The sequence below is a fragment of the Boleophthalmus pectinirostris genome, unplaced genomic scaffold (assembly GCF_026225935.1).
Source record: "Boleophthalmus pectinirostris isolate CB_2022bp ecotype Guang Dong unplaced genomic scaffold, ASM2622593v1 HiC_scaffold_5, whole genome shotgun sequence".
NCBI classification, from domain to species: Eukaryota; Metazoa; Chordata; class Actinopteri; order Gobiiformes; family Gobiidae; genus Boleophthalmus; species Boleophthalmus pectinirostris.
In genome coordinates, this window is record NW_026571404.1 from 8,193,964 (window position 1) to 8,219,818 (window position 25,855).

At 40.0% G+C, this 25,855-nt stretch overlaps 1 protein-coding gene across 1 annotated transcript in view; it reads right to left on the bottom strand.

Moving 5' to 3' along the window:
* Positions 1–25,855, bottom strand: part of LOC110175781 (adhesion G protein-coupled receptor A3) — an 820,856-nt gene that overhangs the window by 678,004 nt on the left and 116,997 nt on the right. The window contains exons 3-5 of the mRNA XM_055162785.1: positions 12,223–12,294; positions 4,020–4,091; positions 1,953–2,024 (exon numbers count right to left, since the gene is read on the bottom strand). Coding sequence (XP_055018760.1) covers positions 1,953–2,024; positions 4,020–4,091; positions 12,223–12,294 — 216 coding nt within the window. The remainder of the gene's footprint in view (positions 1–1,952; positions 2,025–4,019; positions 4,092–12,222; positions 12,295–25,855) is intronic.

The following is a 25,855-nucleotide window of genomic DNA, read 5'->3' on the forward strand; positions in this document are numbered from 1 at the left end:
TAAAGAAGAAGCAGCCTTGTAATTATGATGACCAAAAAAAAAAGAATGAAAATCCATCAACTGTGGACGTAGTGAGGGCAGATAAACATCAGCCAATAGATAACAAGGCTACCTCTTTATCTATTGGCTGTTAGGTTGTCAATCAAATTCCCTGCGTTTCTAGCGTCGCTGACTTGCCGACGCGCTGGGATTGTGTGGTTTATGTTCGCGGTTCATGTTTAGCGGTTCTTGGCGTCTTTTTTGAACTGTAGCTCTCAGTTTGCACAAATTTTGTTTTAATGGCAGAGAAGAATTCACGACCGGTTCGCCGCAAAAGAAAGTCAGTTTTTGATGTTGCTGAAAGAAGAAGAGAAGGGGAAAAGGTGCAAAGCGCAACATTTAAAAAAGGACAAACAGTCGCTGCATTTCTCTTTCCTTGGAAAATCTTCTATACAACCTTTAAGGGCACATTCACACTAGGACTTTAGCTCAAGCTCAACAAGTAGGGTTCTATGGCCACATTCACACCCGCACAACCGAAACGACGGCAGCAGAAGGAGACAGACTGCCAAACTTTTGTCACCATCCACAGTCCGTATTGAAGGTGAGCGTGGATTAAGCCTGGATTCACTGTGTGTTTTAGAGCAGAGTTCCTTCACCGTTTTTCTACGAGTAACATCCTCACACCTGCCGGGGTTCATATAGTGTCCACGTTCACGAGCAACCGTACCTCCTCCAGCTGGGTCAAAGTCCCAACCGTGCCACACCTGGACACGGTTCAATTGCGCTTACACTGGACAAGGGTACTGCACTTAAGGGCGCGGACAGGTGCTTGGGCACAGTTCGGTCGGGCTATTGTAAACACACCCGTAAATGCTTCTGGATTCAATTTCTTTCAAAAATCTTTTCACCAAATTTCTAAATTTCCTAACAAAAAAATATACCTTCATTCCAAAAAATATTGAACATCTGTAATTAAAACATTTATATTTATGTTTTATTGTGTGTATCTCCCTGATGAACCGACACTCACAGATGTTACACTTCTTGCCACTGCGTCTGTGTGTTGTTTGTGAATGATTGTGTATTTTTTTACTCTTCTGAACACCTATGAACTGAATTGCCTCTTTGAGATGAATAAAGTTCTGATTCTGAAAACTTTTGGTTTGGTGGCTTATTCTGACTTCAGTTTTTCCAACTTTCTGTAAAAACTTAAAAGAGTCCACCACTGCACCTGCACCTGCACCTGACTCGTATCAACTTTAGCTCGTTCATCCCTCGAGAATTCCCCCGTGTCACAGTCGGTCTTTGAATCATCTCTGTGTACGTGAGGTGTTTCTATGCAACACACTGGATGAAAATACAGAATAAAGGTATATCCGTTTGTTTTGTGTTCTTGCTACTGTAAATCCGCTTGTTTTGTTCCTGAATTCTCAACTCAACTCAACTTCAAATTATTAAAAAAACAACCTGAATGTAAAGATGTACTGAGGAACTTTTATGGAGGATACGGTTACTCCTATATCTCTATTGCATTATGTCTTAGAGGGACTTTTTTAGCAAGAAAACATTTGAAATTGAATTAATGCAGGTTTAGCTAAGTTTAATGCTATACTGCGGAACATTCCACTTTGTTACACTTTGTGATGTCATCTGGTAATACAGGAAATGCTCCACTGTGTTTTTAAACTCCATTTACCTTCATTAGAATCATTAAGAACTTGGAATTGCCAATGTCTAATGAACAAAAGATAAAGATTAGCTGTTAACTTAGAAGAATTACAGCTTCGTGACATCACAAGGTGGAACAGAGTATTTTGAGTTTTGGAGGGGGTTACTCAAACATCTGTGAATGAAAACACAACTCCGGGAACGTTTTTTCAGGAGGTAACAACATTCTAACATGGCTTAAAGCTCACAAGAGTCAATTTTGTGTAAAAAAGGAGCTTTAAAAATATAAAAATAGTCCTTACAGCACTTTGAGAGCCAACAGGTGCGTGAAGAGTCCAATGTGCAACGTTGAGAAGATATTTCCAGAGAGATTCCTGTTTGAGAAATACAAAAACATTTTTTTAATTTTTTTTGTCTTTATCTGTTATTCACAATCATAAAAGTTCAAGAAATAAACTCTTAAGCTGTGTTCACACCAGAGTGTCAAAAAACACCTTGACGCCTCTAATTTGAGTTTAGACGCCCCGACGCGCCATCTTTGACGTCGTGGACGAACCGGAGTAAAACACTTGACGCGTGTTCGTTGCCCTGGAAACAAGTGCCCAGTCCCACACTTTTCCCGAAACAATGTCAGACCAGACTGAGAGCCTTTAGTGTTTTTATTACATAAAACCATCAGCAGAGGAGCTCGGGTCGACACCTGTGGGGTATATATATGTATGTATACTCTACTAATGACACTGATTCAATCCTGGTCTAGTCCCTGTCTAGTCCATGTTTAGTCCTGGTCTAGTCCCAGTCTAGTCCTGGTTTAGTCCGGTCTAGTCCTGGTTTAGTCCCAGTCTAGTCCTGGTTTAGTCCCTGTTTAGTCCTGGTCTAGTCCCAGTTTAGTCTTGGTTTAGTCCCCGGTCTAGTCCTGTCTAGTCCCTGGTCTAGTCCTGGTTTTTGTCCCAGTCTAGTCCTTATCTAGTCCCGGTCTAGTCGTGGTTTTAGTCCCGGTCTAGTCCTTGTCTAGTCCTGGTTTAGTCCCGGTCTAGTCCTGGTTTTGTCACGGGCTAGTCCTTATCTAGTCCCGGTCTAGTCGTGGTTTAGTCCCGGTCTAGTCCTTGTCTAGTCCTGGTTTAGTCCCGGGTCTAGTCCTGGTTTTGTCCCGGTCTAGTCCTTATCTAGTCCCGGTCTAGTCCTGGTTTAGTCCCGGTCTAGGCCCGGTCTAGTCCTGGTCTAGTCCCTGGCTAGTCCTGGTCTAGTCCCGGTCTAGTCCTGGTCCAGTTTTGGTGTAGTCCTTGCGATCCTCTCGGTGATTGTGCCGTACATATTTATGCTCTGCTAATGCTTATGGCTCTCGCTCTGCTTCTCGGGTTTTTCTCTTTCTTCCTGATAATAACGTCGTACGTCGCTGGATACTCCTCCCTGATTGGTTGACAATTGGCGCATCTGACGAGAAAAGTTCTGCATTTTCAACTTTCTCGCGCCGCGCTGACGCCCGAAGACACGCTACAAAAACGCCAGACGCCCTCGACACGGGTCCACGTAGACTTTACATATAAACTGGACGCTTTGACGCTCTGGCTTGAACCCCCCCTTTATAAATAAACATATACTCTAAATATAGATAAGATAAGATAAGATAATCCTTTATTGTCTCCCATGGGAGAAATTTGTCTTGGGACAGGGGGTAACACGCTTTATCAAAAAACAGGACAACACAACACAAAGCAGCACATAAACAAACACCATAAAACAAAGTAAATATGAGACCAGTATGACCACGAGTGATGCACCAACAGGACCCTTAAATTATCCTTAACAGGCAAACCCTTGCATTCTTCTGTTCTATTAATTATTGCACATTCCTAAAGTCTATGTGCAGTTTTAGTTTATAATTATTGCACATTCCCTAAGCCTATGTGCAGTTTTAGTTATAATTATTGCACATTCCCTTAGCCTATGTGCAGGTTTAATTATTGCACATTCCTTAAGCCTATGTGTAGCTTTAATTGCACATTCCCTACACCTATGTGCAGTTTTGATTGCACAATCCCTAAGCGTTTTATAATTATTTTTTAACTGCACTATCTGAGTTTAGCAGTTTAACAGCTAGTGGCACAAAAGAATGTTTGAATCTGTAAACTCGAAATATTTCACTCTATGTGTCATGAGTCTCTATAACATATGGGTTTTCTGAAATGAATGACAAAAAATACAGAACTTTTTCACAATATTTGTATTATTTGTGGACTATTCTATACAGTCTTTACCTGCAGTTTTTGAGCCCGCACACAGCAGCCTTTATGCTACAGTCTATTCTCCACAGACACACAGTAAATTAAGCTTAAATAAAGCATGTTTTCAATTAAAGGATTACTCACAGTTTTGAGAGGCTGCCCAGATCCAGGAACATTTCAGGAGCGAGGCAGCCAATCCGGTTACGGGACAGATCCCTGGAAAGACAACAACATAAGAGCTCGGAGCGTATATCCTAAAGCCTAATGCATGTGTGTATTGAATGTATATGTGTGTATACGTGTGTGTATATGTGTGTGTGTGCTCGTCACAGGGGATAATGAAGAGAAATGAGGGCAGGTGAGGAAGGATTAGAATACGAACAGCAAATTTATGTCAATTTAGATTAAAGGTAAAACAGTAGATGGGCCAATATTACACTGTTTTATGATCTATGTTTTAATGTTTCCTCGTCACAAACAAACCTGGAGTTGTGTTTTGTTTCATTCACACAAGTTTAATAAACAATCCGTGTATCATTCGTTCATTTGTTTTTCAAAATAAGACCAAAAATAGGAAAATGAAAAAAAACAACAACTGTTTTCTTCATTATTTGTCTCCAAAACCAAAATGAAAATAGTGATACGATTTTTCAGTTTTTGATTTAAATGAATAATTTCCTGTTGTCATGACTTAAACTACAATTCTGGACTTTTGCGATGCATACAGACTGAACCAGGACTGAACCAGGACTAAAACAGGTCCGGGATCAGACCGGAACCAGACTGGGACTGAGACCGGGACCAGACCAGAACTGAGACCAGGACTGAGACCGGAACCACACCGGGACTAGATCGTGATTGAGACCAGGACCAGATCATGATTGAGACCAGGACTGAGACAAGGACCAGAGCGGGACTGAGACCGGGACCAGACCAGAACTGAGACCAGGACTGAGACCAGGACCAGAGCAGGACTGAGACTGGCACTGAGACCAGGATTGAGACCAGAACTGAGACTGGGACCAGACTAGTAATGAAAATGGTCTAGTCCTTGTTTAGTCCTGTTTTAGTCTTGACTCAGTCCTGGTTCAGTCCGACACAAAACTCCGGCATCACAGTTTAAGTCAATTATTAATTTAAACACAAAATTGAAAACTGAAAAACACAAATCATGTTTTCATAGATCATCTGTTTTTTTCATTTTGGTTTTGGAGACAAATAATGAAGAAAATTGTTGCTTTTTTGTTTCCTTATTTTTGGTTTTATATTGAAAAACGAATGAACGAATGATACACGGATTAACACACAAACAGTGAAACAGCACGTGAAAGTTGTTAAATCTGGCTTTTATCTAAAATTAAACCTTTTTTCTCTTTTAAATCATTTGAACATGTCATGCACGCGTTTATCTCCTCTTGTTTAGACGACTCTAATGCACTTTCTCGCTTTAAGTTCATCCAAAATTCTGCTGCACGACTTTTAACTGTAACGAAAAAACTTTACCACATTACTTCGATTTTAACTTGTTTGCGCTGGCTTCCCTTTCGATTTAGATTTGATTTTAAGATTTTGTTGTTTGTTTTTAAAGCCTGGAGTCCTCCAAATGTATACCCCCGTGAGCTGTGAGGTCTGAGGGCAGCTCCAGAGACTTAAAACCAGGGAGGACTGGACCTTCTCTGTGACCGGACCAAAACTCTGGAACTTTCTGCCCTCCCTTTGTCTCAAGACCCACTTTTATTCTGTGGTTTAACACCGCGTGAGTTGTGTGATCCTCTGTGTCTTCTATTTCTTTTGTTTATTTTACTTATTTACTCCTATTTTATTTTTTTTTATGGTTTTGCTTTTATTTGCTTTTACTGTTTTTATAGTTTTAGGACTAGTATGACCACATTTTAGCAATTTACCTCTTTGTTGTCTTCATTTTATGACCTCTGTGCAGCATTTGGAAAGTGCTTTGTTTGTAAAATGTGCTATAGAAATAAAGTAGATTTGGATTTGGACAAAAGCTGTACATGCAGTTCTTCTCTCAAACTGAAAACACTTGAGGAATCTTTTGTTCCTGAATCTGTACTTTCACTTGAGTAAAAATATGAGTACTTTTCCCCCCACTGAGTACAGGAGGATACAGAGAGTGTTAGTTTAGTGAGACGTGAGGAGCTTTGGAGTGGGGAAGGTTATAAAAAGAGTCAAACTAATAACAACATTTTTATTTGGTTTTCAATTAATTCAAGGGGGTGATAACATTTTTTATCTATTTTTAATTCATTTTTTTATCACTTCAAAATAGAAAACATTAGGGCAATTACCTCAAATAAAAAAGATGAATCTTTGTCATTAAAAGGGAACATTATGCAAATGGATTTTTATGAGGTGTTAATAATGTTCATCTTTGTTATCTTACTCAGAGTTGTACTTGCTTTTGTGCTAATATTCAACACTACTACTATTATCTACTATTATTAACTGAGGAAAATGACACACTATTCTATCTATATCATATTATTTATATTTATATATTTATATTTATATTGTGAAATGAATCAAGTATCAAGCATTAAACACTTTGCTTAGTATAAGAGATGTACCGATATGACACTGGTATCAAATATTGACGCCGATATTGAACATTTTGGTGGATCGGGTATCGGTTTCAAAGATATCGGTTCAGCTCATATCCTATTTTGGTCAATAAACCTTCGTAATAAGATGATTCAGTGTTAATTAATTACTTTAAATGATAAATAACGTTTACCAAATACATTTGAATCATTTTTTTTTTACCAAATGCTGTTTGTGTTTAAAGGAAATACATTATATTTTCAGTCTTTGCTCTGGTATTGGCAGATAAAGCAAAAGAATCAACATTATCGGAATTGAAAAAGCTGAATCGGTGCATCTCCTCTTTATTTTCTTATTATTTTTATATATTTATTTATAATTGACAAACCGAAAGACGTCAGGCTTCATACTCAACCAAACACCACCCACACATCACATCCACACTGATTCATACTTAACCCAGGACAAGTGTACTACACTCATCGACATTGAGCGACTCTCACCCGGCAACGCTTTTTCATGTTTTCGGTGTCCTGGTGAGCTTTTTCCCACTGGACACCGAAACATATCTATCTGCTTTGTACAGTGTGCACACGGCCTCACACTTGTCCCGACCAGAACGGAAAGAATGGAATTTCTTGTACAAGTCATCGTTAAATACGCATTTGTTTCTTCGGCACGTTGCAGACTGACCGACTGTTTGTGTCTCGCTCCTTCTGAGTGCAGAGAGACACATGTACTGACCCCCGTTTGGTCACACTACACACAGTAACCTGCATTCGGTTTATTGATGAAAACGAACGTAATCGATGAAATTCTTAATGATCAAGTATCAGTTAATCGACTAATCATGCCCATCCCTGCACGCAGTGTTGGGAAGGTGACTTTTAAAATGTATTCCCCTACAGATTACAGATTACATACACCAAAATGTAGTTTGTAATGTAATCCATTAAATTACTTAAAGTGAGTAACGTAATCTGAATACTTTGGATTACTTGATTTGCTAAGATGTTTTGTCTGATAAAAGAAAATGAAAAACCCAGACTTTCCTTAACCAAATTAAAAATATTATTGATAGAAGAAGAGGAGACACGGTCCACACAGCAGGATTTAGTCCTGTTAACTCCTGTTTTAAACCTGTTTTAGTCCTATTTTAATCCTGGTTTTAGTCCTGGTTTAGTCCTGGATTAATCCTGGTTTAGATCTGTTTTAGTCCTGTTTTAGTCCTGGTTTTAGTCCTGGATTAATCCTGGTTTAGATCTGGTTTAGTCCTGTTTTAGTCCTGGTTTTAGTCCTGGATTTAGTCCTGGTTTTAGTCCTGGATTAATCCTGGTTTAGATCTGGTTTAGTCCTGTTTTAGTCCTGGTTTTAGTCCTGGATTAATCCTGGTTTAGATCTGGTTTAGTCCTGTTTTAGTCCTGGTTTAGTCCTGTTTTAGTCCTTTTTTGTTCCTGTTTAAATCCTGGTTTAGTCCTGTTTTAGTCCTGGTTTTAGTCCTGGATTAATCCTGGTTTAGATCTGGTTTAGTCCTGTTTTAGTCCTGGTTTAGTCCTGTTTTAGTCCTGGTTTAGTCCTGGTTTTAGTCCTGGTTTTAGTCCTGGTTTTAGTCCTGGATTAGTCCTGGTTTAGATCTGGTTTAGTCCTGTTTTAGTCCTGGTTTAGTCCTGTTTTAGTCCTGGTTTAGTTTAGTCCTGTTTTAGTCCTGTTTTAGTCCTGGTTTAGTCCTGGTTTAGATCCTGGTTTAGTCCTGGTTTAGTCCTGGTTTAGTCTTGGTTTAATCCTGGTTTAGTCCTGGTTTTAGACCTGGTTTAGTGTCCGGTAATGAGTAGAATTACCGAAGGAAAAAAAAAAAAAAAAAAAAGGATACAGCCCAAAATGCAAAAAACAAGAAAATACTGCTGTGTAATCCATTTATTTCAACGAAATAACTGTAATCCAATTACCACTCACTGAAACAGTAACTGTAACCGAATACAGTTACTCATAATTTGTACTCTGATTACGTAACTCCGGTACATGTAATCTGTTACTCCCCAACACTGCCTACACGATACCGTCAGTCTGGAAGGGTTATTTTATTATTGTGCGTCTCTTTTTAGTATTGAAATCAGGTTTAAAGTGGCGGCGCGATGAGAACACTTTATCTTACCCACCGCTGTTTACTCCCATTACCCTCGTGCAAACTCTCCATGACCTTCAGCGAACTTTGACCTCCTTAACCACCTCCCGCACTGCTCCTGTTTAACTACCCTGTGTCCCTACATGTGTGTGTGTGTTTGTGTGTTTGTGTGTCGTCGTCCTCGCAGTGTGGCACCCGTGGCTTTGTGCCCCTTCCCTCTGTAATTAAAGAGCTGCTTTCGCCTGCGCAGCTGTGGGGAAAATAAGCAGAGCACTCGAGTAATCACTGGTTGGGGAGCAGTTAAATTAGCAGCGCGCCGCTCCACACACGCGCCTCGTATCCACACAGGCACACACTGAACTTAACCATCCAGACCGGAGAGGGAGAAAGAAGGGAGAGGAGAGGGGGCTATCAGGGCGCAATCATGTCGCTGACTACAGGGACAAGACAGGAAAGAGAAGAGGAGATAAGTGGAGAGAAGGAGTCAGAAATATACCAGAAAGAAGAATTTTAAAGCTTTAAGGACGAGGTTTGATTGGGCTCTGTTGAAGGTCTTATATTACGCAAAATTGACTCTTGTGAGCTTGAAGTTCTGTTATAACGCTGTTACCTCGTCAAAAACTGTCTGGAGTTGTGTTTTGTTTCATCCACACGTGTTTGAGTAATCCTTTATTAGTCTGTCTACATCTCCAAAGCTCAAAATGTGCTGTTCCACCTTGTGATGTCATCTATACATGTACCTTTTGTTCAGCATGGAGTCAAACGATTCTAGTGAAGGTGGATGGAGTTTAAAAACAAAACAAACCTAAATATGCAGGGTTTGTGTGTTAAACATGTGTGAATGGAATAAAACTTTTCATGAGGAAACAAAATGACAACATATATCCGACAACAGCGTAATATGAGCCCTTTAAGCAAATATTTTTAGTCCAAATACCAATGGTCTCCAGGAGTTACTCAGCATCTGTTCAGCTTCCTGTGTGGAGCATGATATAATGCAGGGGTGTCAAACATATGGCCCAGGGGCCAGGTCCGGCCCTCCGAGACCTTTAATCTGGCTCTTGGCTGATTTTCTACTAAAATATTTAAATTTTATTTTCTATATTGGTAATTTTCTGTGGTGTTTATCACAGCAGCGTCTCCAGCGTCTCTGTACGTGGCCCCTCCCACCAGAGCAGCGTAAATGAAGACTTGTCTCTTTCCAAACGCTCTTAAAGGACGATCGTTTTGACTGTTGACCGTGACACCCTCATCAGAAAAATGTCCAACATGAGAAAAGTGGAGCTGAGTGCAGGATTTTTCCAAGAAAAACTGACTTATTCCTATTTGCAAACAAGTTCATGTTAAAACATTGTGTTGAAATTGTATTTTTCTTAAAGTTTCAGGTTATTTTGTAAAAGAAAGAGTTCATCAATTAAAAAAGATTTCTGTAATAGATTTGCATTTCTCTGCACAAATATTTGAACTTATTGCTATTTTGGGGGTTTATATGCCATTAATTTTTTGATCTGGCCCCTTTGGGATTAAAGTAGGTTGGACACAGCCCCCGGACCAAAATGAGTTTGACACCCCTGATGTAAAGGATAATGCAACTTAGAGTATGATCATGATCTCTAGGACTAAAGAAGATAAACACATGAGATTTCCTGACTTTTGCCTGTCAAATGTTGTGTTGACTGTTAGAACAAAAGTTAAATATCTGGGACAGATCATCACTGTGGACATGACAGATGATGATGATATGTACAGACAGTGTAGGACGCTTTATGCTCAGGCAAATACTCTTATGCGTAAATTTGGTTCTTGCAGGTGCTTTTGAGGAGGCCACGATGGACGAGTGCGACTGAGATGTTTGTTACAGCGTGAGTGAACACTTTGAATTTTAATGTACAGTTTTATTTGCATGCTGAACAAATCGGACAATGAAATAATAATGTCACTCCCAAATATGAGATTCAGTGCAGTAAGATATCAGTCCAACATGTGGAGACACTGGTGTGGTTGTCTTTTAAAAACATAAATGTGTCCTTGTATGTTTTAAAAATGGACCATGAATCTGGAATAAAGATGAACTGAACTAATGCTTCCACAAAAGTTAGATGTTGGTTTTCAGATATTGTCCTGTCAGTGACGCCATTTGTAGAACTTTTAACCAGACATTTTTGTACTGACTTGTTATTTGTATTTAATGAGGATCCATCTTAGCAGACTTCCACTGGTGCATTTCAGCCCTGGCGTCACTGGAGACAATCACAACACTGCATTGGGGTTTGGGCCTGATAAAGTCATTGTACTGCAGCGTTGTACAGAGAGATCTTACTGCCAGTTTAGTCCTTGTTATCTTGGCCTAACTCGCCAGAGATATCATACTCCCTACAACTGAAGCACAGCCAGATTAAGGGTTCCCACGGTCATAGAAGTCCTGGAAAAGTCCTGGAAATTGAAAATGTCATTTTTCAGGCCTAGAAAAGTCATAGATTTTTGTAAATTCAATTAAAGTTTTGGCAAAGTCATGGTATTTTAGTAATCCTTTCAGGCAACAGCGTTCTGTTAAGTTCTCATTAGAGTATTATGATTATTTCTGAACGTCTGCGCCTTTTATTTAAAAGATACGACAATAAATGCACTGACAGGATTTTGAATGTAAAAAAACTATAATACCAAACCATAAGGTGAGTGGAAAGGGTTAATTTCATATTTAGCCCTAAAAGTCTGATCAATTCTGCACATAGGGTGCTGTAAAGTCATGGAAAATTCAACGTCAGGCCATAGGTCATAGTCAAGGAAAAGTTTAGAAATGTTGTCAGTGTTAAAGAGTGGGAACCCTGCAGATTGAACTGCATGAGAATTGAATGGACAACGCTGTCACAATGTCTTGAGGGCTATTGTCTCCAGGTCCTAACCTTCTCCTCCATTAGAACTCCAGAGTCACGCTTCTTGCTTCATCTCTCAGGCTACTTCAATTTATTCAAAACTGACCAAAGCCAAAAGGTGAAGCTTCCTTATATTTCACCATTTTTCAGCCTATATTAGCAAAAATACAGACGATTATACCATTGAATTCCCCTCACTATAAGAGAAAGTCCATCACTGTGCACTTTCAAACTCCATCTTAAACTGTGGATGAAGGAAAACCAAGTCTGTGAACACTTTTAATCTGATATTTTACTGTTCTGTTCTCTGTCTCTTTGAATCTGTTTTGTATTTTGTAGTTGATTTCTGTGTCACCTCCCAGATGTTTACATTAACATGCGCTGTCCCTATCAAATAAATAAATAAATCAATGAAAATTGCGCAGAGGGAACCACTTTGTGTCTGTACTTTTCTCTCTCAACTCAACTGGATTTATCTCAAGTTTGAATTATCAGCTCGCTCTACTATTGTGACATTTTGACGCGCATTGTGACAGCTCGGAGTTTTCGCTTGAACGTCTTATTCAGCGAGAGCCGTCCCGAACTGCGCGGAACTGCAAACTCTTTCATTTGCCAATTAGACACACGCCAAGACCACAGCCTCTACTCTGATCCCCGCTTTGGGAATAGTCGCGCAGTCTGGGTTGTGTTCTGGGCGTGTGGGCCGGAGCGCTGAGCAGATCTGAGCGGGTCATTTGCAGCGTCGGACTTGTGTTTGGTCTGAACTCACACAGTGTCTTCATCATATACTCACAGCCTCCGCAGCGTCAGCAGACCACGAAAGGCCCCGGGCTCCACTGTACTTATCAAATTATTCTTCAGGTCCCTGGAGGAGAGAGGAGACAGGCAGTCAGCAGTGCAGCGCAGATCTCTGAGACTCTACGTACGAACAGTGGACACAGTCAAGTAGTGCTTTCAATGAGAGAAAATGAGAGGGAAGTGTCACGGGGAGGTCAGGACTGGAGATGGATGGTTGTTTTATAAATCTACGGTTGGGGGTTTGATCACAGCTTCAGTCAATGGATGCTGTCAATTTGGGTTTGGGCAAGTCATTAGCGAGTCCCCAGTTTGTTTAGGGCTGTGTTCGTGACCCAAGTCAATGGCCGTTATTCGTAAATCACAAAATAAAGGTGGATTTGACCATTATTTAACATTAATGAGGATATTTTATCGTGTCTTTCTGAACACAATGAAAAACAGTCATTGAAGCAGCAATAAAAGGATTCATAATTTAAGATAAGATATGCCTTTATTAGTCCCACAGTGGGGAAATTCCAGTGTTGCAACGCACAATTTCAGAACAGCAGGAAAAGGTAACACAGATAATAAATAATAGCTTAAAATAATTTAAAAATAGACTTAAAAATAATTGCACATGGTTATGATTGACTGGTACATGTTCAGTGTTAACAGTGTTTGTTGTAAAGTCTGACAGCAGCAGGAAGGAAAGACCTGCGAAACCTCCTTCACACAGCGAGGGTGAATGAGTCTGTCACTGAAGCTGCTCCAGAGCAGACAGAGCGTCCTGCAGGGGGTGAGACTCATGGCCCAGCATAGAGACGACCTTAGTCAGGACCCTCCTGTCCCCCACCTCCTGCACTGAGTCCAGACAACAGCCCAGGACAGAGCTGGACGTCTTGATGACCTTGTCCAGCTTCTTCTTCTCCCTCTCTGTGATGCTGCTGCTCCAGCAGACCACACCAGCCTATTTGGATATTACATTTCTAACATTTCTTTTTCTTTTCAACATTCAATTGAACCAGCAACATTGGAACAAAATAGTCAATAAAATAATTACAAAAAGATGACAAATTATACAAAACTTGTCTTAACTTTTCAACATTTCTAGTGAGATAGGTGGGCCTGTCTGCATTTCTGTAGCGTGTTCCAGTCCGGGTGCAGGAGGAGAGCGATACACACATATCAGACGCAGCATTCAGTCTGTTTCTGTGCTTTGTCTTCATTTTTGTGACCACAGAAAATCACAATTCACACATGAAAGTAGCGAAAGAAACAAGCATAGAAATAGGCGAGTTTCAGCTGACGTCATTGTTATTAAAAGCCCGCGTTGCATGCTGGGAAATATTTTGGTCAGAGGCAAGAAACACGGTCAAACACAGTGTGTAACCTCACGTATTTATCCCCGGTAATGGTAAATTCCTGCTGCATTATCGGATGCACAAATAGAAGCACGGAAGAAGGAAAATGTCTTTTTCGTATTCTGAGTGAAAAGAACCGCTAACGGTGAATTAAACGGCTTTCAAACATTCGCAGAGCAAACGTAGAAGATCCTAACAAACCGTGGACTCCAACAAGTTCAACAACGCGCACTTTTGTCAACAATTAAACTCGCCTATAGTGGCCCTTCTAAGGACAAGATATTCTGACGATATGCTGATCCAGAATGACGATCAGGTCTCAGATCCATGTGTACAACTGTATATCACAGACCTACATGCAAATCGTGACAAGGTGACCCCAAAAAAATCTCCTGCGACTCAGTCTTTGGGAAACAATGCTCTATACCCCCATTTGCCCCTGCCACATGACATAACATCCATGTGAAACTTTAATTACACTATATCACTACTAAATAATATATATAATAAAATATTTTGTGTGCCAAAAGTTACGCACGGACAAGAACTTTCATACAAAATCAACAGGTAAATACGACAAACTGTAGAAGATAAATGTAATGTCATATGGTGTAACATTTCAGCCGAAGCAGTAACATGTCCATGGAGACAAGTAAAACCACGTCTAAACCAGGACTAAACCAGGACTAAAACCAGGTCTAAACTAGATCTAAACCAGGACTAAACCAGGACTAAAACCAGGTCTAAACTAGATCTAAACCAGGACTAAAACCAGGTCTAAACTAGATCTAAACCAGGACTAAAACCAGGTCTAAAACTAAAATCTAAACCAGGACTAAACCAGGACTAAAACCAGGTCTAAACTAGAATCTAAACCAGGACTAAACCAGGTCTAAACTAGATCTAAACCAGGACTAAACCAGGACTAAAACCAGGTATAAACTAGATCTAAACCAGGACTAAAACCAGGACTAAAACCAGGGTCTAAAACTAGATCTAAACCAGGACTAAACCAGGACTAAAACCAGGTCTAAACTAGATCTAAACCAGGACTAAACCAGGACTAAAACCAGGTCTAAACTAGATCTAAACCAGGACTAAAACCAGGACTAAAACAGGAAACAGGACTAAACCAGGTCTAAACCAGGATCTAAACCACTAAACTAGGACTAAACCAGGACTAAACCAGGACTAAAACCAGGTCTAAACTAGATCTAAACCAGGACTAAACCAGGACTAAAACCAGGTCTAAACTAGATCTAAACCATGTCTAAACTAGATCTAAACCATGTCTAAACTAGATCTAAACCAGGTCTAAACCAGGTCTAAAACCAGGTCTAAAACAGGACTAAAACAGGTCTAGACCAGGACTAAAACCAGGTTTAAACCAGGACTAAACCAGGACTGAACCAGGACTAAAACCAGGTCTAAACTAGAGCTAAACTAGATCTTAACCAGGACTAAAACCAGGTCTAAACTAGATCTAAACCAGGTCTAAAACCAGGTCTAAACCAAGGTCTAAACCAGGACTAAACCAGGACTAAAACCAGGTCTAAACTAGAGCTAAACTAGATCTAAACCAGGACTAAAACCAGGTCTAAACTAGATCTAAACCAGGTCTAAAACCAGGTCTAAAACAGGACTAAAACCAGGATTAAAACCAGGATTAAAACCAGGACTAAAACCAGGACTAAAACCAGGTTTAAACCAGGACTAAACCAGGACTGAACCAGGTCTAAATCTGGTCTAAAACCAGGACTAAAACAGGATTTAACAGGACAAAATCAAGCTGCGTGGACGTGTCTCCTCCTCTTCTATCAATAATATTTTTAATACAGGTAAATCTGGGCTTTTTATTTTCTTTTAGCAGACAAAACATCTTATGTTACGATATCTTCGTCTTTGCTTTTCTACAGCAAATCAAGTAATCCAAAGTATTCAGATTACGTTACTCACCTTAAATAACTTAATGGATTCCGTTACAAACTACATTCTGGGGTATGTCATCTGTAATCTGTAGGGGAATACATTTTAAAAGTCACCTTCCCATTACTGCTTGTCTCCACATATGTTGTTACTTCGCATTGTTATGTCACCCAGAGAGAGTTCCACAATATTTAACTTAAATTATCCATGGAGACATTCAGAAAGAAGTGGTATTGTGGTGTACAGATGATTTTATGATGATCTTGTATTGACTTTTTATTGTATTGTCGTCTTGGAGAGCAGCACCTGTTAGTTGGACTTCTCGGGCCGTTTCCTGCTCTGGAGAACCACAAACCACATCCAGTCCAGAGTCAGACCCACCCCCTCCCTCTCCGCCCCCTCCCACTCCGACCGCACTAACCCTTGGCTAAAAACAGCTCCAAATGGCCACCGCTTTTCCCAATGGGCCAAAGAAAACTTCCTGAAATTGTGTCTAGGGCTTCCTTTGCGTTGGCCTGTCCACTGTGAGGAGAATCAGAACTTTGGACCATTTTCCTGAAGCATGCGAGCGGATCTGCTCCCAGCCACAGCCCCGGAGAGAAAATAAAGTTAATGCTAGAGTAGTTTTTATGAGACCCAAGAGGGAGTTTAAAAGAGAAGCCAGCGCAATTATCCAATACAGTAGTCCCCAATACAAAGGAGCAACGATTACTTGACAAAGCTGATTCATATGGATGGATATAGTGTATAATGGGATTGTTTTAAATAGCTTCATTATTCTGATGTAAAACTTTGGTAATATATGTAGACACTCAGACACTGGGGGAATCAAAGTGGCTTCTATCTTCTAGCCTAAAACCAAATCTTGTGTGTAAGTGTGCGCATACAGAACACTGCTTCAACTTTTTTGTTAATAGTTTGCGATCTTCTTTCCACGGAGCTGAATTGTTTTATTACAGCTCGGGTCTCTGGAGATGCATGCCCACTCAAAGTAAAAAGTTGAAAAAACCGAGGCACTCGAAAAATGCAGAATAATTAAAAGCCTTGAATACCGCATGGCAGATAAAGCTAAAAATCACGCCAACGCATTTTGGGCTCATCGGGGCAGGGAATGATTTTAACTTTATCTGCCATGTGGTATTAAAGGCTTTTCATTATTTTGTATTTTTTGAGCGCCTCAGTTTTTTCAACTTTGTGTTTGAGACTGATCCCTTCACTGAAGAGCCCCAAAAGGACAATTCAGCACAATTTCTGTATATCCAAGTAGCACTCCTGCCCCCCAAAAGTTTTGCCCATTCAAGGTGACTTTGCATGTTTTTCTTGGATTTCATAAAGCAAGATGGTTATATTGGCCATTAGGGTGGTTAAAAAAAATTCTGGCCAAAATATTTGGGGTCTAAATTTTATGCAAAATTAACTAATATTTAGAGTTTTCTTTAGACACTTGAATATTGCCTTATACTAAAACATAGCGAACCAAATAAATAAGGCGTATTCAAATAATTTGTCATTTTATTCTGCAAACACACACTGGAACTTGTGTAAAAATGATTTAGAAAGTCCATAAAAGTTGCTTAGAAAGTTGATAAAGTCCATAAAAAGTTACTTGAAAATGCCAAATTAATCCATTTCTAGGAAACTTCGTGCAGCTTGAGCAACCTCTAAAACATCTCCTTTTTCTTCCAAATTTCTTCCTAAATTATCATTTGAATGTTAAAACCTAATGCAGGGTGCTAATCGAGGTTATCTAAAATTTCTTCTTTTTTAAAAAATGTTTTTACCATGCTTTGATGGACCAAAGCAATATCACCTCAAAGGAGACAAACAGATGGCGGACCCAACATCAGAAAAGATAAAGCACCTATTAACCAAGGTCTATTAAAGGTGACCATTCCCAACCTGGTCTGAGAAATGTCATCAGCTTCTTAATTTAAAAAGTTTACAAGTTTTAGATGATGAACACAGTTTAAGATTTGAGTATATACAAGGCACTGTTTCAAACCAAAATGCATTGCTGACATTCACCTTGAAGCTCTGCTTTGTCTAATCCTGTTCTAGTCCTGGTTTAGTTCTGGTCTAGTTCAGGTTTAGTTCTGAATTTAATCCCAGCTTTGACATGGTGTTCACATTATCCTCTTGTAACTAGAGTAGGGTACATGGGGAGTTTCTCCTGTCACCAAAACTGGTCTTTTCTATGTGGCTCTTATCCTCATGTCCATATTAAGCTACATTCAGACTGCAGCCTGATTTTTTTGCCCCTATGTGACCTGTATCTGATCTTTTAATTAGATCCGACCCAGGCCACTTGGATATGTGCTCCTAAAACCGATACATATCTGATCTTTTGACATGCGACTTCAGTCTGAACGGTCAGGTCACATTCATCCCACCTACACGCCAGACTCAGAGTCCAGTCAATGGAGGGAAAGCGAGGATAGCGAGTTTATTAATATTCGGGGGGATCGCTGTATTCAGGCCAAATTGGAGGAGTGTTATCGGAACCGGGCGGTTTTCGAAATGATTGCCTAAGAAATGTCCGAGCGCGGCTACAGGCGGCCCTGGCTCCAACGTCAGTGAAACATGAAGAGCCTCTGAGCCAAATACAAGGAGGCTAAAGACTCAAACAAACCAAGCGGCCGTGGACGTGTAACCTGTGCATTTTACGAAGAACTGGACCGTATTTTGGGACACAAGCCAAGCATTTAAGCAACTTCCTGTGTGTGACATCACCGTGTCCTCCAATGCGCATGCAGGACGCTTTTGGGGCGTTTAAAGTCCACACTGGAGATCACATACAAGTCGCATTTAATTGGAAATGTGGAGAACTTTGCAAAAAAATAGGATTTCACAAAAAAGCCCTGAATTGAGCATTGAGCCCTGTAGTCTGAACGTAGCCTTAGTGTTGTAATACAAACATTTCAAACTCAATTTCTATCTAAGGAACAGACTTTATCCTCAGTACCTATTACTATATAACAATGACAATTACTTAGACAACAGAATGAGATTTCCAACATTAAATGGAAGTAGTTTTTTTTTTATATTACCTCATGGCCTTATATCTGTGTAATCCCATTGTCATCCACCTGGTTCTTTGGTGTATATTAGTCTATGTGCTCTTATACTTGTTCAGATACAGCTCAAGATCATTCTAAAGCTTATTTTTTGTCCTGTGAATGTGACTTTTCTAGTATCAATACACGCTCAAACAAGTATCTGCTTTCAATACTAGTTTTGGTATACTTTAGTGTCTACATTTCGATATTTTTGAGTCCACATCTGGCGCCCAAAATGTACAATCATCTTATATACTCTTTGTTCTTCTCACATTCTGAAGTCCTCATTATGAAGTCCTCTGCAGTTGGCCTCCTGACAGACTAACTCATGTCCTCTCCCTCTGCCTCTCATCTCTCCGGTCCAAAATTCCCTTTGATCATGTACAATACGACATAAAGGAGCGGTCCGGGGTCCGGGGTTCGGGGTTGAAAGGTCATCGTCACGGCAACGGCTCCTCCTTTTATCGTCATCTGACTTCAGAGTGAGGCCAGCGCCGCAATCTGGTCCAGACCGGATGAATCTGCAGTTCACGAAATAAACGATTGTATCCAAAGAAATGTGCCAATTTGCAGAGAGTGAAAGACGGTCGATAGCCAAATGTACCATGTGATATTTAGTGATAGCCCTAATGGCCTTTTAAGACATCAGCATTTAACATTAGTGCGATTTTAACTCACTTCAAATTAGGGCCACCGCGCATAAAAACCGTCCTGACAGCTAATTCAAATCTGCTGTCTCACTGCTGGTGCTTATTTACTCTGGATTGAGACACTGGGCGGTGTTTTGGATAAAGAGGACAGTGTAATGTGATGATGAAGTCACTTTTTTTTTCTTTCTTCTTAATTAAAGGTCCTATATATCGTGAAAATGACAATTGTGAGCTTAAAGCCGTGTTTTAATGTTGTTACTTCCTCAAAAACAGACCCAGAGTTTAGTTTTGTTTCATTCACGCAAGTTTGAGTAATCTCCCAAGCTCAAAATGTATCGTGGTCGCAGTATTTTGTTCACCTTTTACCTTTTGTTTAGAAGAGATGGGCAATTCCAGGGCTGAAATGATTCAAATGATTCTCGTAAAGCTGTAGGGACTTTGAAAACACAGTGGCACACTTCCAGTATTACCACATGACATCACAAGGTGGAGTGTTTTCTGTTTGAGAGAAGAACTCAGCCTAAATAAACAGGGTTTTTGAGTTTGGGGGAATCCCATTCCTAATTTCTACCCCTTCCTCTACTAGCCTGATTCATCAGCCGGTTTCACTTCGTAGAAACCTCGCAGTGTTAGGATTCGTTCGCTCAATGGTAGGCGGGTACTTTTTTTATTTAACCGATCGCTGCTGTTTGGTAGTCACGTATATAATGCGCCGCTAACGGGACTAACTGGTATATTAAGCATTTCCCAAATCCTGTAGGAAGAAGGACAATAATGTCTATCCCCTTGATAAAATTCACCAAACATTCTCTTTGTTCGGCTTTAAATCCTCAATCTCTGGAACTGTTGACAACACTGAATATATGGCTCTTCGCTGATTGGTTGGTGCCCGAACTTGCACTTCCGGGGTTTTCGCGAACCGTCTACTGTATTTTGATTCCTGACCTAGTTGCTGGAGCGAAATAAAATTGAGTGGAAGCACTAGGTGGCACCAGCCTGGCTATTCCTCTACCCCTTGCCCCTTGAAACTGAGCAACAAGTTGTAGGGGTTGAAAGTAAAACCCTCCGAACTGGGACACCCCTTCAACAATCACATACGTCATCAGTCGTCTTCGCCAAATTTTATGTAAGTTGACGCGACGAGCCAGGAATCCAACATGCATTCCAACATAGATAAGAAAATAACGTAATATGAGTTTTGGGAGTTTAAAATGTAACTGATTTGGTATTGGAGCGTATTTTTAAATGTCTTCTTTTGTTTTGCGATATAGGGTGGGTACATTCACACTTTGATGCTGGTTTGAGCCCAGTTTAGTCCTGGTATAGACTTGGTTTGGTTTTGTTCTAGTCTTGGTTTAGGGCCTGTTTACACAAAAACGCTTGCGGGTAAAAATGACAAAATATTTTATCGTAAGTGCCTTTCGTTTAGGCAGTGATGGCGTTTTTGGTGCTTAAAACCCAGAAACCACCGTAGCGTTTCCGTCTACACTGCCCAAGATGCAAAACTCTGGTCAGATTTGCTCACGTCGTGTTTGCGTCACATACATACAGTAAACAGACATGTCGGATCATTTCCATGCGTCGAATTCCACACACTTTTGCGTTACCGTATGTACGCAGATTTCCTCTTGAAAGCACTCATCTAAACGCAGAATAAAATGTGAAGACGCAACGCCACTTTTGCGTCTTCTGTTCAGACATCGTCATATAAACGTTGCCTTAGTCCAGGTTTAGTTTCAGGATTAGTCCCTGTTCTGATGTGGTCAACACCTTTAGAAACTCGTTTTTAGGGAAGTCCATTGCGTCAGAGTACACAGATGAAACCTACAAAGGCACAGGGAGAACATGCAAACTACACACAGAAAGTCCCCAACTCTGTCCAGGAATCAAAGCTGACTTGCTTTAGAGGCTTTTCTGAGGAATTTCAGTATTGAATAGTGTCTGGTAAGATGGTAAGAACGCATGAAAAAGCCCTTTTTACTTTTACTACGACTTTGCAGCTGATATCCTCGACATTCTCCGGGGATTTTAATCTGAGCTTTGTTTTAAAACCAGAGAGAGCTGATTTAGTTGGAAGTACAACAGGTGAGAGGTGGGTCTGTGAGTTTTCAGACAATCTTAAAAGTTTTCCCTCTGTGTTTGCTAATGTGTGCACTGCGTCACCATGGAAACTGCTGAACATTCTGACAACAAAGATACATTTAAAACACCCCCAGCATGATGTCCCTGCAAAGAATCAATACTGCATATAAATAATGTGTTCAGTTTATATTAGGGGCGTAATGGTCAATGTATTTGTGCCGAACTGTTTTGGTACAGGACGCTCGGTTCGGCGCAGGGCTGTGCACGAGTGAGTTCGCACAATTTCTGTGTTTACATTCCGACACTACATGTTCAGCTACACGGAAGACTCGTCTCTTTAATATTCATGAAGGAACTCGTCCATGATTGGGGTGGCAGTGTTTCCCGCGGCACTTTATAGTTAGGGCGGACGCCTTGACAACAATTGCCCCCCGTCTTGACTACATCCCTCTGAACCGCGTGAATCTTTGCAAAACTACGGTCGTCGCGCCATGATCCTCACTCTCCTCACTTTCTGCCCCCCCTACCCATACCTGTGACCTCTGTCCCCAGCGAAAGTGTATTTTCAACCACTGGGGACATTGTAACTGTCAGTGGATCTGCACTTACTACAGACAATGTGGACAAGTTGTTTTTTTCTGGCCAAAAATCTGAAGACTGAGTAAAACTTCATGCTGGAACTGTTAGTGCTGCACTTTACTTTTTGAAAAGTTTTCTTTACTGTTTACAAGGAATTAATTTCTTTATAATATTTCATATATTTGCTGTTTATTTGAGAATATTTTATTTAACTTATTAGTATTACCAAGCAGCACTTTGCATTTATTTTATTTTCCCATTATATAATGTTAAAACAAATTGTTAGTTTAATAAATGTACAAATAAACAACAAGTAAATGGTTTTGCATTTTGTTCCCAAACTGTATTGAAAATGAACCGAACCGTGACCTCAAAACCGAGGTATGTACCAAATCCTGATTTTTGTGTACTGTTCCACCACTAGTTTATATAGACAGACACTTTGGTGGACATTTACAATGCAAGATTCATTCACTTCACACTCGGTGGTGGTAAGGTACTCTTGTATGCACAGCTGCACATACCACATTCATACTAGGCAATGTGGGCGAAGCGTCTTGCCTAAGGACACAACAGTTCGTACTAAAGCCATTGTTTCCCCACTTTGGCACCTGGTATTCCCTGCGGTCTCCCATCCAAGCACTAACTAGGTACTAACTGGCGATATTGGGCATTGACTAATAGGTATGGCCCAATTTCAAGTCCTTCCAACTTCCATTCACCATGTGCTAATAAACCGGTCCCTACATTTATGAGAGCACTTCTAGAGTTGACTTTGCCTTGATGTGGTATTGACGCCTTACTTCCCTCTGCAAATATCATAATAATACGCAGCCTATATAAAGAATACGATACGCCAATATGTTCCGTCAATATAGTGTACCGAACCCTGGTGCATTTTACTGTCTTCCTGTATAAGGTCACTTTTAAAGCCTTATAAAACAAGGCACAGCAGGTTTTACAGCACAGCGACCTGGGCCAAATAGTCTGTGCAAATAAATATAATGAATGAGCGTGTGGTGTTACGTAGAGCCGGGATCTGAGACGGGTGGGCCCAGACCACAACCAAGTCTCTGCCATAACACTCCACAATACCAGGAAACTATTTGAGTGGCAATGTAGTAAACCTCTGCATCCTTCTCAGTGATACATGGTGAAAGGAGTTTACTTTTCCAGATGGGAGTGCACACGATGGAACAATGATTTATGGGATCAACAATGGGAATTATAAAATGGTGGAGACAATGAATCAACCGCAGTATTTTTAATAATAGTAATAATAATAATAATTTTCTCTTAAATGGTGCTTGAACTCAGAGTCGCTTTACAATTTTGTGCATTGTTTATTCATTACATACTCGTAGTGGTAAGTTGCTGTAGTAGCCACAGCTGCCCTGGGGTAGACTCAAAAATATTACTCTTAAACAGAGACGGTATAAAGAAGTGAACCACGGGAGTGTGACGCTACTTATAATGTTCAGCTCCAGTCAAATTGAGTTAATCGATATGCAAGTTTAAAGCCGTACGTTCCACCCATCCATCCGTTTTCTTCCACTTATCCAGGGCTGGGTTACAGGGGCAGCAGGGACTCCTAGACTTTCTCACCCCAGACACTTCCTCCAGCTCCTCCAGAAGGGAACCCCTAGGAGTTCCCAGGCCAGCCGAGAGTCCCTCCAGCATGTTCTGGGTTTTCCGTGGGGCCTCCTCCCAGTGGGACATGCCCGAAACACCTCTCCAGGGAGACACCCAGAAGGCATCAGATTCCCGAGCCTTCTCAGCTTGCTCCTCAATGTGGAGGAGCAGCGACTCTACTCCGAGCTCCTCCCATGTGACTTAGCTCCTCACCCTATCTCTAAGGCACGCTGCGTAGGAAACTCATTTGTACCTCACTTGTACCTTGTATCTTGTATCTTGTCCTTTCGATCGTTACCCAGAGCTCATGACCATAGGTTGATGGGGGAACGTAGACTGACCGGTTAAATCGAGAGCCATATGTTCCAGTCAAAGCAAAAACACCTCCACAGGGTAAAGCAGGTAATGGACCCAACACTTAAAAGGTTACATAGAAAACCTTTAATTAAGTAACTGATGTCATCAACATGTAGGCATCGATCTGTCTGAGCTTGGTTTTACCACAATCTGACCTTCAAGAGCTGACTTATAGCTGGAACTACAACAAGTGAGCTGATTTGTGCGGTTGAAGTCCATCTGAAATAACATTACAAGTTAGTCACTCTCACCTTTTTGTAAAAAATTTAAGCCCTAAACAGGACCATGAACGTTCATATGGATCACAGGCTCCTGATTTTTTTGTTGCATTTTCAGATGATCTTAAAGGTATTTTTTTGTGCAATTTATTGAATTTTGACCACAATTTCAATTTGTGTGTCAAATGATCCCAAAACTCATAAAATCGAGTTGAAACGATTTAAAGCTTAACAAAGTTTATTTTGGAATATTTGTATAGAAATAAGTATATTTATTTTATTGTTTAAATATAGAGATTGTAGAACAGCTGGACATATAGTTTATTTTGGATAGATTTATGCATTCTATGCCTTATTTCATGTTCAAAGTATATTTTAATCATTTTATGTTTTATACACTGCAGGTTCATATCTGTAGCCTAACCCTATATTTATTTTCAATAAAAAAAAATAAATAAATAAAAAATACATAAATTGCGTAAATTATGAATAACAAAGTGTTTTTTTTGTTTTTTTGTTGTTGTTTTTTTAATGCACTGTGTAAATAAAAAAAAATAAAAAAATTGTTTGAATAATTGTCATTTCAGTATTGACCAAAATAACTGTGATAATGATTTTTATTTTATTTTTTTCCATAATCAAACAGTCCTACGTTTGTGTGTGCTAATGTGTGCATTTTGTCAAACTGCTGAACATTCTGACAATAGACATACATGTAGAACACCCCCGGCAGGATGTCACTGTAAAGTATCAGTAGAAGTTGTGGGGAAAATACAAGTCTGCAGATGTGAACGTGGCTCTGATGTTTTGTTCCACTGTCACAGGTCGACTGTGTGTGCGGTAGATTTGATATTATCCGATTCTCTGGAAATGTAAGTCAATCCTCCCATGGCCTCAGGGGGAAAGTTTAGATTTGGTGACATTAAAATCATCTCTAAACAAACCGTGAACTGTCCGGCCCACACACAGAGCACCCAAACATAACACCAGACAAAATCATTATATCGTCTCACTAAACAGATCTGAGTGGTGATGTGGCGCAATGATCAAAATACCATCAAATACTCCAAAAGGTTACATTACATGAGATAAAAGAAGAGAAAACACAAAAAGAATGTTGTTTATTATTAAAGGTCATTTAAACCGCGGTCAGTGAGATTTCCAGTGGCTGACTGCTGCGCCTTAATACTGCGTAACGTACAAGTAGTCCGGCAACAGTCAAATCACATTCTGTATCACTACGCGGCAGCCAAGATGTGCAGCAGAGTGGTGTTCAGAGACTTAAAACTGCAGAATGGCTCCTTGTTGTTTAATTCTTTCATATTACAAAAAGTTGACTCTCATGAGCTGTAAGTCATGAGGAATAGATGATATGATAGATTGTTTATTTATTTAAAAAATTAAAAAAAATTAAAATACTCACTTTCTGTACAAATATAAAGGCATCAGTCCAGTAAAAATCTGTAATATTTGATTATTATTATTTTTTTTTTTTTACTCAAAATAATGTGGAATCAACATTAACACCATTCATAATCACCTACAGAACATAAATAGACTACAACACATGAACCAGGACTAAATCAGGATTAAACCAGGACTGATCCCAGGACTGAACCAGGACTGAACTAGGATTAAAACAGGACTAAACCAGGAATTAAAATGGGACTAAACCAGGATTAAACCAGGACTAAACCAAGATTAAAACAGGACTAAACCAGAACTGAACCAGGACTAAACCAGGTCTAAACCAAGATTAAAACAGGACTAAAACAGGATTAAAACATG